The sequence below is a fragment of the Girardinichthys multiradiatus genome, chromosome 20 (genome assembly GCF_021462225.1).
Source record: "Girardinichthys multiradiatus isolate DD_20200921_A chromosome 20, DD_fGirMul_XY1, whole genome shotgun sequence".
Classification (NCBI taxonomy): Eukaryota; Metazoa; Chordata; class Actinopteri; order Cyprinodontiformes; family Goodeidae; genus Girardinichthys; species Girardinichthys multiradiatus.
The window spans coordinates 50,050,587-50,067,834 of record NC_061812.1 but is presented as its reverse complement, the minus strand read 5'-3'; the positions used below and the strand labels follow the sequence as shown (position 1 = coordinate 50,067,834).

At 44.0% G+C, this 17,248-nt stretch overlaps 1 protein-coding gene across 4 annotated transcripts in view; it reads right to left on the bottom strand.

Annotated features, from left to right (window-relative positions):
• iqsec1b (IQ motif and Sec7 domain ArfGEF 1b) overlaps positions 1-17,248 on the bottom strand; it is a 327,598-nt gene that overhangs the window by 105,075 nt on the left and 205,275 nt on the right. Inside the window, exon 1 of one of the 4 annotated variants that reach the window (XM_047347011.1) lies at positions 10,562-11,080. The exons of the other annotated variants lie outside the window; for them this stretch is intronic. Coding sequence (XP_047202967.1) covers positions 10,562-10,638 — 77 coding nt within the window. The 5' untranslated portion in view covers positions 10,639-11,080. Of the gene's footprint in view, positions 1-10,561; positions 11,081-17,248 lie in introns of those variants that run through there. 4 annotated transcript variants of the gene reach the window in all.

Genomic DNA, 17,248 nt, shown 5'->3' with positions numbered 1-17,248 from the left:
CCCTTTAACAGGAAGAAACTGCCAGTAGAACCAGAACCAGGCTCAGTGTGAGTATCCAGCTACTATGACCAGGGGTTTGAGACAGAGAATACACACAAAAACAATGGTTATGTGACACCACAGCACTAAATCATTCAAAATGAATCACAGAAAAAAACATTGGTTTAGCCATACACATGATTACATTATCACTGTGGTACACAAAAACAGACTCGGGTAAGTCTAATCAGATGAAAAGAGTTGTTCCATGCTAAAAACAATGTGTGTGAAATTACTGAAGACCTGTCACCTTGATACAGAATAAACAGAGATGCCAGTACCACCACTTGCACCTGACAAGCCAGCCAGTACAGATCTTGACATAACAGCCTGCAGTTTTCTCATCAAGTCACTGGTAGGCTCTCAGAACACCAATACACAAAGATCTTCTCTCACTTTCCCTGTACAACTTCCTCTGCTAAACTCCAGCAAATCAAACCCACACTCACCATATGTCTCTCCTCACTGCTACCACTGTTGTTGCGATGGTTTTGTATGAAGGATCCTTTCCCCCCTGCCTGCCTCAGGTAGACCAGCCAAGAGTCCAGCTAAGATCTCACTGCGGCTTCTTTTTACCAGCCACAGTTCAGAGGGGGATGCTGCCACAGCCACCAGCTGACTGACTGCTCTGTGCATTCTGCAGAGGGTCCTCTGTAACTGTGCATCCAGCTGGAGGCATCAGTAGAAACGGCCGCAGCCGTTATAGAAGGCAATGTTTCTCAACAAAACATATCCACTGATCGAACAAAACCCGCACACATTCTTTTCTGTAATCAAACACCGACTGGCAGCTATGACAAACGTCTGAGTCTGCAGATAAAATAATTTGATGTGGCTTGCAGCAGAATTAGCCAGCTTCCTCTGTTTCATTGACGTCTTTCATTACACTTCTTCAGGGGAGCTACGTGCATCTAAAGCTGCACTGTGCCAAGAACTCAGACTGACCCTAAACCTATCTCAGGCTTTTATGAGCTCCAGCAAAGCAGGTTAAGAGTTACCTGCTGACAGTGAGTAGTATGCGTGCATGCATATGTAGGAGGGTGTGAGAGCACTGGGGGGCATCCACACATATATATCCACCCCCCACACACACCAGATGGAGTAGGAATGTGGCAGAGAGTAAATGTAAGGTATGACTCCTGTCTTCAGGAATGTTCTGCAGAAAAACAGCACCGCCGTCTTCTCTCACTGCTACGAGAGTCTCCATCTGTCACACTTAACAATAACACAGGGAAAGTACTGCGGTGCCTTGAACAGAGATTACAAATGCAACCATCACATTATGAGTAAAGGAGCTGTGCATCAAAGTTACATTTTTGCCTTAATTGAGTGATAATGGTACCAAGGTTCATGTTTATGGTTCATTTAATGGTCTTAAGGTGAATCACCTCCTCTACAGAACTCTGAGATTTTTTGTTTAGATTATTTAATCTAACTGAGGCATTTATGAGATACCAGAAGAAATGGTAAATGTCTAACAACAAGGTTACATTAGACTATTTGCCTGCACATAGACAGGGATCAAAAATCCATTAAGATGCCTGGACTGACAGAGTGTCTAAGGAGGGAAATTAGTACATAAAGCAGGCCCATGGAGAGTGGCAGTACAGGTCACAGTGGTTTCTGGTTGGTGGTTTGTTACTGCTGATTCCGACTGCTTTGAGTCAACTAATTTCAGCCTTGTTGTGGTGAAATCACTGAATGGAGCCATTAAGACTTGAACCCATCCATTGCTGTGTCCTGTGGTTGGTTAGACTGTACCCAACAAAAATACTAGAGGACACTACATGGAAGACAGACGCCGTCTGCTGAAGCTTTAACTAGTTTTTAACTTTATTTAATGAGTAATGAGCTGATCAACAGAACTTGGTAATTTTATTAACCTACTGTGTAACCAAGCAAAGTCTATGCTTTTTCTAAAGGTTGTACGCTCGCTTTGAGGACCCTGACACTGCCCCAGCACCATTTACACCACCACCTGGTGACATGCCCCTCAGCGTGACCACAACAGACATGAGGAAGACCCTCCAGGGAATCAACCCCTGCAAGGCTGCAGTGACAGGCCTACATGACTACCGATCTGTAGCCCTCCTACGTCCGTCTACTCTTCCTGGATTTCTCCTCAGCCTTCAATACCATCATCCCACAGACCCTACTGCAGAAGCTCTCTTCTCTTGGACTGAGTCCTACACTGGGTAATTGGGTCCTGGACTTCCTGACCAACAGACCTCAGACTGTCAGGATCCACAACATCATTTCCTTCTTCATCACCCTCAGCACTGACTTGCCCAGGGCTGGATATTGAGTCCCTCCTGTTCACTCTGCTGATGCATGACTGCTCGACGAGACATCCCAGCTGTCATATAGCGAAGTTGCAGATGACACAGCAGTAGTGGGACGAATCACGAATAATGATGAGTCCAAATACATAGAGGACATGGAACACCTGGTGCAGTGGTGCAGAGAAAAAAACCTCTGCATCAATGTGAAGAAGACTAAGGAGATGGTGGTGGATTTCAGAAGGGACAAACACCCTCTCCCTTCCCCGTACATCGGAGGAGCAGCTGTGGAAGTGGTCCACAGCTTCAGGTACCTGAGTGTGCACATATCATATGAGCTCACCTGTAGTGCCAACACTTCCTGTCTGGTCAGGAAGGCTCACATGCATCTCTATTTCCTCAGGAAACTGAGGAATGCTGAACTTGGGAGCTCAGTCCTGAGGAGCTTTAACCACTGTGCGGTGGAGAGCATTCTCCTCACCTGCATCGCTGTATGGCAAGGCAGCTGCACTGCTGCTGGGAAGAAGGCTCTGCAGAGGGTGGTAAAGACTCCACAGAAGACTGTGGGGTGCAGTTTTCCCACCACCTCGGACCTCTACACATCACAATGCAGGCGGAGGGCCCTCCGCAACATGAAGGACTCCACCCATCCCCCCACACAGACTGTTTCAGCCCCTCCCCTCAGGAAGGCGGCTGAGGAGCATTCAGAGCAAGACCACCAGGCTCAGAAACAGCTCCTTCTCTGAAGCTGTCAGTAGGGTACCTTTCAGATTTGAACCGATACCGTACTGATACTCGGTACCTGGGAATCGATACCATCACTCAACGGTACCAGTTTTTGGTACTTTTGCGTCTTCAAATAAAACTCTTCAAATAAAAGTCAGCTTAGCAAGTTAACACAGTTTACTACTGTTAAAAAGTACTGGGTGTATAACAGTTTCTTCCAAACAGTGTTCAGGGTGGCTTTAGAAAGAGGGGGTAAACACGAATCATATCAACCCTGAAGAGGGTTTCTATTGTTTTTATGCATTTCCAGTCAATCTGGAGTTTGTACCCCTCTGTGTTGAGAACGCTTCACCTTCTGTTGCTAAAAATAGAAAGATCAGGGTGTGTTTGGTTTCATCACATAGTGCCTACATGGGTGGGGCACAAGTTATTCTGTAACTAAGTGCTACCTTTAGCTATGCTCATCTGGGAAATCTGAATGACTTATTTCATTTATGTGGATGTGTTTTATTATGGAAGAAGTCAAGACATTGAGAAAACAGTAGGTGGATTTGGGGGGGTGGCGGAGGGAGGGCTTGCCCATGATGACACTCAAGTAAGACCCACCACTGCTTCCAAACACGGAGATTAATGTGACATGATTTTTACTAGCTGTAGCCTGAAACTACTCTAAACAGAATAAGCTGCAGATTCGTCCTGGGCAGGGATATCTGGGTTTCCCTCCCGGATGGATGGATGGATGGATGGATGGATGGATGGATGAATGGATGGATGAATGAATGAACGAACGAACGAACGGACGGACGGACGGATGGATGCCAGATGACAGCATGTCCTAGGCAAGGGACATGATCTGAGATTACTGAATTAAGTAAATAAATTAGGAAATCTAAGTAAACTTCAAATGGATATGGTAAAGATCATACAGCAATATTTCCATTTTTAAATAACTTTTTATTTCCTAAACTACAGTATATCTTAATATCACTAAAACTGCATCTTGTCTCTTTAAATAAACCCTATCATCTGATTGGTGAACCTACACAGCAGGCTTTATTGACGGGTCCCTTTTCTCCAGCCATAGACAGAGACAGGAAAATACGCAGCCGGGTCAGGCAGCTGCTCCAACACTTTGGTAAAAAGAAACAGTACCACTACTGTTCCCTGATTTACACGCCACAACCTGCAGGTACACCTTAGGAAGAACTTTAATTTTAGTCGTACACACGGCAATAATCCTTTAAATATGAACAAGCAGCAAATGCCCCAGACATTCAGTGAGAATCCTATGTAAGATTACATCCATGTTGTACTTGTTTCCGCATTATTCAGATACAGAACCGATAAGGCGAACATAATGAGCTTAAACCATAACAGAAACCAATCAATAAAGGGAGGAGAAGCCACAGGCCTCTGGATCCAGTTGATGGCCGTTCCTGGGTTGCATCGTCATGCTTGTACTCTGTCACACAGCAGATTTGTTTGATGGCAGCTTCAGAGTTTGATGTTTCCATTTCACGCCACAGAGATATCATGGACAAAGTCACTGACATAAAACTGACTGCTACACGCCATATCTGCTGCAGGGTAGATCAGCATGAGTGAACAGGCTGCTGCTGCTGGTCCACCAGCTGCACAAAACAGTAAACCAGAGACCCGGATATACAGACAAATCAACATCACACACTCTTCACTTTTAACAGTTTTAAATAATACAACCTTTCTGAGATTATGGCTGATCTATTGCTTGCTTTACTAAACTTTGGTTTTCTCTTTGCAAATGCAATAAAAATACCAATTTAAGCAGGATTTTAATTTATTGTAGAAGATGAAGAACACAAAGTGGGCATGGAAAAGTTAACAATAGCTATAATAGTGACCTCTAGCTAAATTTTATTAACTTAACTCCAGCTTCTTCTAGATCAATCATGGCCTCCTCTTACACTCAACAATACAGTAACCTTTACTGTTGGCCTAAAATCCGTTAAAATAGTCCGGCTTTAGGACAGACAGAACCGTCACGTTGGACTGAGATTCAGCGCAGGTAAAGACATCTTATTATGTTACAACCACCAACCTTATGTATGTTATTGGGATCTGAATTGTGAAGTGAAAGGAAAACCTGCTGACCAATAGTTTTAATATTTTTAAAAATACAAATCTGAGAAGTGTGGTGTCAAGGGGTGGTCATTTTTCTTCGAGCCTATACTTTGTAGAACCACCTTTGGCTGCACATTCATGTGCAGGTCTTTTGTGGTTTGTCTCCAGAGGTTTTGAGCATCTTCTTTGATTATTCTTTGTAATATAGCCCAGTCAGATTTGATGGGGTGCATCTGTGAACATCAGTTTTCAAGTCTTGTCTCATATTCTAAACTGGACTTTGACTGGGCCATTCTAACAGCTGAATCTGTTTTGATCTAAACAATGTAATTGTAGTTATGTTGTATCTTTAGGGTTGTTAACCAGCTGGACGGTAGACAACGACCCCAACATGTTTTTATTAGCTCCAATTAGCTCCATCTAGTAACATGCTGAAAGCTTGGGATATTGTTTTAGAACAGTGATACTCTCTAATTTTTTCACAAGAGCCATATTGGCACACCAAGGTCAGGAGGAAACAACTGTTACGGCAATTTGCCAAGTCACTGACATGAATAGACCGTTTTAAATAAATACTGGCTACCCCACAATAAAAACAGCACAGTCAATAAATTTTCAATTAAACTTTAATTGAAAATTAATCCCAACATGTTCCATCCAGATCGAAACAGAACACACTTTAATTATTAAAGCACAGTGGATTCTTGCCTTGAAGAACAAATAAAAATTCGTCTGCCCATTTGTCCTGAAATGTTCTGTGCTCATCTGTATTCTACGTACTTCTCGCTTTTTATTGTGGATGTGTACCTGCCTGCTCGTCCCCTCTCCTGCGTCATCTTCATGTTGAATTTCATCTCCTTCGTCCTCTGAATCGTTATCGTCTGTGTTCTTTACGACACCGTGGCTCTGTCCATCTGTTTTTTTGTCCCTTTTTTATTAGAAAACGACCCATTTTGCGCATGTAACCATAATGATGTTAAATGCTGCTGAGGATGTGCACTCGTTTCACATCAATCATCAAGCGTGGCAGTTATGTGAACATGCCGTTAAGAAGCTACGTCGTAGCTTCTTAAAATGAGCTATGTCGTAAAAATGTATTGATTTTGCTGTGTTATAGTTATATAGGATTATGAGCTGCGAGCTGCAAGATCAAGCATAACGAGCCGCATGTGGCTCGCGAGCCGCACAAAGAGTATCAATGTTTTAGAAGCTAATCCTGCTTTACACTTCTCACTGACATGTCTACAGTGTTGATATTGCAGAATTACAGGCCCATTTCAAATCTTCCACTTGTTGAGAGTTGAAAAAAATGGCTACATGAAACAAAAAACGTCATTCATCTTTTGTACTGCTTATTCCACAGTGGGTCACGGGGGAGCTGGTGCCTATCTCCAGCAGTCTACGGTGAGAGGCAGGGTACACCCTGGACAGGTCGCCAATTCATCGCAGGGCAGTCGGATTAATATGACATGTTGTTTTATTAGCTTTAGCCTGAAACTACTCTAAACAGAATGAGCTGCAGATTTGTCCTGGGCAGGGACCCTTTCTTCCAAGTTGATCATGATACACTTATTAATAGGCTGGAAAATGAATGGGATTATCTGGTGCTGTGATAAACTGGTTCAGATCCTATTTGTCAGACAGGGACTACTTTGTGGTGTTCAGTAATCATAAATCTCGGTGAACAAATAATTATTTGTGGGATTCCTCAGGGTCCATTCTCAGTCAACTTTTATGTAACATCTATATGATGATGACCAGTCGCTCAAACTGGTATATGCTTTTATTTTCAGTAGGTTACTACAACAGTGTCTTTACTGATCTCTGTAAAAAAAAAAATCAATCAGGCAGCTGCAGCTCATAGAGTCCTGACCAACACCAGGAAAATTTATCATATCACACCAGTTCTTAAATCACTACATTTACTCCCTGATTTTACAACTCTGAATTGGTCTTTAAAGCACTAAATGGTCCTGGGCTGAAATATATTTGCTGGTCAGGTATGAACCGTGTGGACCCTTCAGGTCTTCACAGGCCTGCTTACTCAGTCCCAGCATCGGAACTAAACAAGGTGAAGCAGCATTTAGTTTCCTTGACTCTGAAACAAACTCCCTGAAAACCTGAACTGAAACCTGGGCAGTAACTTTTGGTTCCTTTAAATCAGGATTGAAAACATTTTTATGTACAGCGGCTTTTGATAAAAGAACCTGACTAATGAAAATGTTTTTCCTTTATGTCTTTAATATCTGTATTTTAACCTCATTTTCTATTATGCAATGCTACATCAGTGTTTGTTGGCCCTACATAAAAAGGTATATGCTTCTACCATGCTCCCAATGCTTCAATCAGGACACTGTTGCAATGGTGTGGATTTGTGCATGTCTGTATAATACACATTGTTCAAGGACAAGATCATGAATATAAAGTACAGGACAGTTTAGAAAAAAAGAATTTGGTGCATTATTACTTTTTTTCTGGGTGTTCTCCATCTTTTCTGTCTGACTCTTCCTCCACCTTTAGTCTCCTGACAGTTCTGACTGATTCTTCTGCATCACTTCTGGATAAAATGCTTCTTGCTTCACTACATTTTCAGCTTTCTGAAGTATCACAATTGGTTAAAACAAGGAAGTACCGAGTCCTGTGAGGAGAAACACTGAATAAAACTCTACTTTGAAATGTTTCATGCTTAATGAAGCAGGTCTCATCCAACTAAAATACAGTGCAGCAGTACAGAGGAAATGGTATTTAAGTAGAAAACCGAAGCATTGTAGCGTGCCCTGGTGTAAGTAATCCTCTCTGACACATGAGAACAAGGATGGTGGGGGATGGGTGTGTTTTAAAGACTATCCATCCTTTCAGATGCTCTAGTCACCATTTGCATAATCCAATATTACCCTTGTTTGATTATTAATTGCTGACTAGAAAAGAGAGTCTGCTCTCTTTATCTGACCTAAACAGTAGCTTTCTTCCTAGTCCTAAAACAATTTACCCCCGTTTACTCTGAAACCCTTAGTGCAACCACCTGCCTTCAGAAGTCACCTAATTAGAAAACAGAATCCTGTGTGTAATGTAATTGGAATATAATAATATAATATTTGGGCTCAGTGTTTCTTTAGAGAACATTAGGGTGTATTTACACCAGGAAAGTCATTTGGTCCGCTTGTTTGGTCCGGACCAAAAGCGAACTTTATTTTTTTCATTTGGTGCGGTTTGTTTTCACATTGTACTTTTTGCAAGTGAACTATTACTTGTAAACAAAGCCACGCGGGTGATGATCATTCTTCCCATTGGACAGAAATGACGGGGGCGGGACAGAGCACAGAGCCGGAAATTTAGGAAAACAGCTGTAGACATGCAGCACCTCTGTTCTGCATATTTGTGCCGTTATTAAAGCTGCAATATTATTGTGAGAGCGAAGAACAGCTCATTCAACACAGACTTTGAGATGTTCCACTTATAAGTTTGGAACCCCGTCGGAGAATGGGTGCTGAACGCCGACGTTCTCTATGTGCCTTGTCCCACAACAAGCCAGTAGCGTTGCTAAGCAACACACAGCTTATCAGGTATGATTACCTTACAACACACACCTTTGCTACTGGCTACGGTGGCCTTTTATGTCCAGAGAGATGCTTTTTGTAGTTGGTTTGGATCAGGGCCGGTTTGTATTCAGACCATAATCGAACCGCACCAGAGTCCGTTTGGGTCTCGGTCCGGTTGTTTGGTCTGGACCAGGGTTCGCTTGAGTGTATTCACACCTGCACAAGGGAGGAAACGAATTCTGGTTGGTTTAAAGCGGACCAAAAGTGGCAAGTGTGAATACACCCTTAGAGAACAAACAGCATCACAAGACCAAGGAACACAACAGTCAGGTCAGGAAGAAAGGTGTGCGCTTCAAATGCAGGGTTAGATTATACAACAATGTCCCAAGCTCTGAACATCTCACAGAGATCTGTTCAACCTATCATATGAACATGGAATATAAGACCTACTGCAAACCTACCAAGACATCAACGTCCACCTAAACTGACAGGCTGGGCAAGGAGAGCATTAGTCAGAAAAGCAGCATGGAGGCCTATGGTAACTCTGAAGGAGTTATCTACAATTCAGGTGGGTGAAAAACATTAGCAGTGCACTCCACAAGTTTAGCCTTTATGGAAGACTGGTAAGAAGAAAACCATTATTAAAGGAAAGACAGAAAACTCTAGTTTACATGTTTGCCTCAACACATGCCCCTTTTCCACCAACGTGGTTCGGAGCCCATTCCAGAACGTAATTTCGAAGCAGTTACGCATTTTTTCACTGATGAACGGGGTTCCAGGGGGCAAACTCTGGTTCAACTCAGGCACCGCAGAATAGTTGGTTCTTCTGAGCGAACCGTAACATCACCTGTGGGCAGGTGGAAGCCACAAACAATGGAAGCAACAAGTATGGAGGCAAAGACGGAGAAAGTACCATATAAACATAATTTATATGTTTACAAAAACACACTAAATACTGATTGTACAACTAGTCATCTCTGTTACACTCACGAATGTTGAACAAATGCAAATGAAAACATTCTACATACCATTGTTCTTGCACGAAGTCACTGACTCCTTTTACATATTAACTGTAGTTTATGGATGCTCTCTTTTTGCATTAGAAGGATCATTGCACACAGCTCACCAAGCTACACTGTCTTGCTACCACGTTTCCATCCATATTGTGTAATGCCCACACTTAATGACTCATGCTTGGTGCCGAAAACTGGTGAAAATGCGCATCGGTGCTCAACAAAACACCAAAGTTCGAAGGCAACGAAACCGGTTAAAGAACAAGAGTTCCTTTGTGGTAAAACACTAACAACAAACATGTGGAAGAAGCTGCTCTGCTCAATGAGACCAAAATTCAGACTTTGTAGCTTGCATGCAAAACATTGTGTGGGAAAAATACTAACACGGCGCATCACCCCAAACACAAAATACCCATGGGGAAACATGGTGGTGGCAGCATCATGATGTGGGGATACATTTTTACAGAAAGTAACACAAATCTGAAGAGGTTGAGCACAGACAGATCCAGTTGTAAACGGGACATCAGCACTGGGAGCATGTGTCACCTTGAGTTTCTGAGCCAATAACAGAGCAGCATCACACCAACCACAAACTGAATGTTATAGGCTGTAGAAAGCAAATCACAACAATAGCTGTCCCAATCAGAGTAACTGACTTTCCTGACACATGGACCTTTGTCCCCAGTTTAGCCCCTCTCAGGATGACAAAAACACTGGGGGCTAAACCTTGGTTCTGTCTATCATTCTAATATGATCCTTTGTATTCATGTTTACATGAAATAAGCTGAATTACCACAAAAGCAGGAATAAAAAGTTTTGGATTTTATAATAAAAAACATGTTTTGTTTTTTAAGTAGCATCTTACCTTTTATAGAAAGCATGCAGAGGATGCAGACAAAGGAACTGCCAGTAATCCAAACATAAAGCTTTGAACTTCCACATTTTCCAAGACAGGTGCAAAAACTAACATTAAGAAGCGTTGACCTTCTAAAAATACAGCAGAATCACAGAAAGAATCCCAGTCTAGACTGTTTGGAAACAGCAATGACAGTCCATGTGGCACAGCCCCTCCTCATCATCATCCTGTGTATCTGGGCCACATAGAGGAGGTTGAACCAACATCTCACTGGTGCCTTTGTTGATGTTGAGTTGTTCTCAGAATCCGTTCAACACCACGTCTTTCTCTGCTGCTGCTGGGGAACATTTGCCCCAGCACACCTCTGAGGCAGGAACAGAGGAGGTGGCTGTCTCCATCAGAGTTCAGTTACAGCTGCTCCCATTGTCTAAGCAGCCACACTGACAAGGTCTGACTGCGCTGCTCCTAGCCGGGCCAACAAAGCACACAAAGGCCTCCCCCCGGTGGCCATATCAATTAGGCTTTATCAGATGCTGCGCAGCCTCTGCCATGCTAACCCGCTCAGAGTTGAGCTAATCAGCCACAGCACCAAGGGGCCAGGCCGGCACCCATGAGGGCCCGACCTCACACACAAAGCCTCGGCTGGCTGCCAGAGACACCTAAAACATAAAATGAAAAAATGCAAGAGGCATTGACCCTTTCTGTAACCTTTGCATTATTTATAAGAAAAGTGGGCACTCCTTTCATTTAGTGTGAAATTAGAGCATCAGTTTGAAATGCTTCTTCATATTTCTCCTCTTAAATAAATAAATGTATTTTAGTCAGACAACTGAAATCCATCAAACATGTTTTTTTTAATGGAGAAAAAGCTGCCTGTAAACCTCATCAGAGCAGTGGTACTCAAGGTAGAACAGACGCTACAGATGCATTAATAAATTAATCATGAACATAGCACCACACATCATCAATAAATGATGGTAACACATTTTACCAAGTACAAATCTACCAGTTTTAGGGTGTTTTGCAGAGAAAATATGTTTTCCAGGCTGGATGATTTACACCAAACAACATTCATTCAACTGAAATGTGTGAAGAAAACACCCCCATGCCATGGTCACTCACTGTCTGACACCGTGGCTCTGCTGAATCAGAGCCATGATGACTGAAAGTGGCTTTCAGCCCTGCCTCCATGGGCTCAGAGAGAACATGCTGATGTGGGGAGCTGAACAAAAAGATACAGCAATTATTCAGCTAAGCACGCGGTTTTGAAGTGAGAACAGACAGCATACTGTAAAAGATTGTGAGTCATGAAAACTGCAGAGAAAACCTACAGTACTGGACTGATGGCGAGGACCAGAACTCAATAAAACACATCTCGTTTTAAAGTGTTATGGCTGAAAGCTGAGATTTTTTAATCAGGCGTCTGGAAGGTGATTGGTACAGTGTAGGGATCTACTGTAGCTGGAAGGCACAGAGCTCTCTGAAGATTAGGCACCCTGTATCCAGAAGGTTGAGGAATTAAAAGACAGCTTGAAAGGAAAACTACATATTTTTTTAACTGGGGTTCAGAGCAGTCAACATCTTTCCTGCAACAGATATGTCGCTTAACGTTTTTATTAGAGATGCATCAAGAAATCAATTTCTAAAAGACAAGCTTGATCCCTCCAGATTAGTGGCATGCTGCTTGGAAGCTCAAAAATCAGATCCTTTTCTGGTCCATGAACACATCATTCTAAGTGTTTCCTTGTAGAGCTGATTGGTTTAAACATTGCTTCTGAGTAATTAAAAATGTTATTTTCATTTCAGGTGATGTGAACTCAGAACGTGTAAACAGATATTTAAAACACACTGTATATGACATATTGAGACATTTCATATTGACACTAGGAGTAGTAAAAACACTTTCCATTGTGTCAGTGACAGTGTGTTAGTGCAAAGTCTAATGGAAGAACATGTAGTTCTTTAAAGTCTGAGAAGCATGTTACTCATGTCACCCGGCTGTGAGTTGAATGGAATGAGCTTGAGAAAAAACATTATGCTAATCAGTGCCTACTCTATTTGGCACCTGGGGGAGGACGAGGGGCTCACTCCAGCTAAGCTTTGCTTTAAATCCAAGGCTTTTTAACTGGTTTGTGGGTAGGCAGTTATTCTCAGTTACACAACATGGCATCTTCAGCTGGTCCTGGTCATTTTGTCCTTTCACAATTCCGTAAATTTATAGCTTTGGTTTTGTTTGAGACTTTTTTGGATCTGAAAAGGAGGCATCTGCCATGCGACATATTGTACCTGGTATGCATCAATTAATTCCTGCTGGCAGGAGGTTTCATATTCTCTGAAAATTGGCAATTTCGGATAATTTTCTATAATCTACTCTAAGGACATGTAACTACATGGCAAGAGTCGACTGGTCCCAATTGGCCAAACCACAATAAATGAAAATGGGCTATAATAAAAAAGGCTTCAAAAAATAAAATACAATTAAATTAAAGGTGGGATTTGTTTATATTTTATCTCTATTATTCATGAAAATAATTAATCAAAGGGAAAAATAAAATGCTACGCAACACTTTAAGAACATAGGTTAACATGGGATAATGGGTGGGTACAAAACGAGGGCACACACTGGTGAAGGAATGACTTGACCCGGATAAACCATCAGCAGGTCAAAACTAAAAACCGTGGACATGTTGTGTATTTGAACATGAAGACCTGGTTGATGAACAGAAAGACTAACAATGTTCTGTTGAAGAGAACTTCTGGTATTCAGCTGGAATACTACTGTATCAAGCATTCCACCATCATCTCGGTCCCCAAGAAACTGTCAGAGTCTGGTTGTCTCCGTACCTGCTGCTTCCATTTTCCACCTCTAGGGGCTGCGGAGTTGGAGGACCGAGGGTGTGACAGGTGTTCATCATTGACTCATCAGTTCAGAGGACTATATGAGGGCGGCTCACCAGCACTTCTTTGCCTGAGTGTTTTTGCCCTCCGTGGTAGTACTCCCTGGTCACCTACCTTGTATCTTGTGATTGTTTTATGAAGGATTTTGACTAACAGTTTGTTTACCTTGTCTTAGGTACCCAAGCCTTGCTCCTTGTTGGAGATCTCAAGAATACCTCTGATCACAGTCTGGACTCTGGATCCATTCCCGGCAGCAGCCCGCCCTGGAGACCCCTCTGTCTGGTGAAGCGAACGCTGTCCACCCTCCTACGGTACCTCCTGGATCACCAAAGAAGCCCCAACGGAATCAGCACAACTTCACTGTCCCAGACTCACAACCATCTCCCCCTGGTGGATCGCCCAACCAGAATAGTAAGCCTAATCTCAGAATTAGCAAGTTTGGTACCCCAATCTGAACTCACCTTATTGTTTTCCCTTCCAGTCAGACAGCCTTCCTGGAAACTTGACTCCTTGTGTATTTCATGAGTTGTTAATAAATTGTTTGAACGTTTCTCTGTTTGAGTGTTCTCTGCATGTGGGTCAGATCGACCTTAAACCTATGACAGAGACACACCATCACAGGATTAAATGACTACAGGCCTGTCGCCCTGATGTCTGTAGTCATGAAATCCTTTGAACGACGGGTGCTTAAGCATCTGAAGGTTATTAAAAGTCCCCTGCTGGGCCCTCTGCAGTTTGCTTACCGGGCAAACAGGTTGGCATACGATGCAGCCAGCTTGGGTCTACACTTCATTCTCCACCACCTCCACCTGCCAAGGACATACGCCAGGATCTTGTTTGTGGACTTCAGGTCTGCCTTTAACACCATCAAACTAGACATCCTAAAGCAAAAGCTCATAGTGCCAGCCTCCACCTGTCAGTGGATAACCAGCTTCTTGACTAACTGGCAGCAGCATGGGAGGCTGGGAAGCATCTTCTCCAACAAAAGAATCACCAGCACCGGTGCCCCTCAGGGGTGTGTTCTCTCTCCTCTCCTCTTCTCTCTGTACACAAACAACTGCCTCTCAACGGACCTATCTGTGAAACTCTAAAAGTTTGCAAATTATACCACAGGAGGTGGATCATCTGGTCCACTGGTGTGGCCAGAACCACCTGCAGCTAAAACTGCTTTAGACTGTGGAGATGACGGTGGACTTCCAGAGAATTTTCCCCACACTTTCTCCCCTCACCATCGTCAACAACACTGTGTCTGCTGTGGCCCTAGGAACCACCCTTTCTTGGGACCCAAGATGGCCCTCACACATAGACACTGTTAGGAAGAAGAAAAATGGCTGTACATACACAGAGATGTATACACTGTTCCTTTATCTCATTTACTTTTTTTTAAATTTACTCTAAAGTTTATATATCCACACTATATGTCTGTTTGCTGTGAACGCTTGAAACTGCAGTTAAGCTCCTTGTTTGTGCACATGATCTTGGCCAATAAAGCTGATTCTGATCCCGATTACTCTCCGAGAACCATGTGCTGTCAGCTAAAAAACTAATTACCATGTTCTCTTTGATTTATGTTATATTCAAGTTTGAATTGAATTGGGTTCTAATGTTTATATCTTGCTGTAAACACTGTCTATTTCTGAAAGGTGCTATGGAAATAATTCTGACTTACTACATGTTCACCCTGTTGTTGAAATAGAAATACAGACTAGCCAAGTAATTCATACATCAACATCTGCTTCTGCAGTTAAACTGACTTTCCCCAGAATGCCTCAGACCTGATCAGCAATAGATTTTCTTTTCACCCTTTCTGACAGTGAGCTTTACATCCCAACCCAGTGTGGCTGAACCGAAAGGGCTGGTGAAGGGTGGAATGAAAATCCAGCGAAGATTTCAAATAAGGAACTTTCTCACCATTAAACACAGAACCAAACACAAAACCGAACTGTCCTGAATCACACACCAGGCCAGCAAAGTAATTGGTTCGGTCAGGAAGTGTGGTTCTTGCCATTCCAACTGCAGACAGGGAGACAGGAACAGCATAGAGATTTGAATTTTAATGGAAACAAAGAAGTAAACAAAACCTTACAGCATGGCATGAGGAATAACAACATAGCATGAGATGGATCAGGACATGGAGCATGGCAAACAAACGGAACGGAAGAATCAAACAAACAATGACCAACAGGAGCTTAAATAGGTACAGAAACAGGGGTGGGCTATGGACTTATGAGGTGGCGAAAGTGAGCAGCATCTACTTAATAGCATATGGTTGTGGCTGAGGGTGAGGGTCTTGTGTTCTGAATAGAACACAAGACATGGGCAGGTTGGCAAGACAGGATTGACATGATGAAAACACAAGACATGAGCATGATCCAGAAAGCAAGACTTGAGCATGATTTGAAATGTTTCCACCATGAATAAATGAACAGATGTGTATATATGGAGTGTGAACCAGGTGGAACAAGGAGACAGATTAGCTTGGAGCAGGTGAATTGAATAAAGATAATTGACAGAAACAAAAACAAAGTTCAGGCGGGCATCCATGAGGCCTCCTCAAACCCCTCGTCTCTGGGTTCAGAAGCCAGAGCGAGGACATGCTGCTCCTTGAAGCCTCAGGAACAGGGTCCGGCAGTGCCTCCTCCTCAAACCCCTCGTCTCTGCATTCAGAGGCCAGAACAAGGACAAAACTCTCAGTGGCGTGAGTAGAAGCTGAGGTGTTGGCGAGACCCTCAGTGGCGTGAGCAGAAGCCGAGGCGTCGGCCGGACCCTCAGTGACGTGATCAGAAGCTGAGGCGTCGGCCGGACCCTCAGTGGCGTGAGCAGAAGCTGAGGCGTCGGCCGGACCCTCAGTGGCGTGAGCAGGAGCTGAGATGTTAGCCGGACCCTCAGTGACGTGAGCAGGAGCTGAGGCATCGCCGGACCCTCAGTGACGTGATCAGAAGCTGAGGCATCGGCCGGACCCTCAGTGACTCGAGCAGGAGCTGAGGCGTTGGCCGGACCCTCAGTGGCATGAGCAGGAGCTGAGACGTCGGCCACACCCTCAGTGACGTGAGCAGAAGCTGAGGCGTCGGCCGGACCCTCAGTGACTCGACCAGGAGCTGAGGCATCGGTCGGACCCTCGGTGACTTGAGCAGGGGCTGGAGCCACAAGCCAGAACCTCGGAGTCAGGCTTGGAGTCAGGCTTCATCCCAGGCTGAGGTGTGTCAGGCATGGAGTCTGGCTGTGTGTCATGTTGTGCGTCAGGCACAAGTTCCGTGAGCGTGCATAAAACTTTAAACCCTGCTCCAGCTCAACAGGTGTTGCCTCAGAACACCGGGCTGATGCGAGCGAAGACGGCATGGGCGGAGCTGCGGCGAGCCTGGGAGACAGTGCTGTGGCAGACAAAGATGCGGGATTACTCACTGCAGCCCTCACGTCAGTTGGCAGAGAAACCATTGCTCCAGACTTCTCAGCAGATGACATGGGAGACTCCTCCTCACCGGCTAAAAGGCTGAAAATGACTCCACGCCTGCGTTTTCTGCGGCGGGAGGAGGACGTGGATTTGACCGCCAAAGCAGGAGCTGGTGGAGAGCGTTGGAACAGAGGAGAGCAGCCCTCACAGATATCCTGGCGTTGGGCTGCCTCACGCTCCATCTGTTCCAGCAGCAGAGGAGAAGGCAGAACCTCCAGGTCGGTCAGCAGATGCCTCATTGCCTCCTCCATCTGACGCTGAACCCACCGATCCCTGGCGCTCGCCTGCCTACTGTCCGCGAGGTCCATGTTTGGCGGAAACATTCTGTTAGGACTTGCAAAATGGAG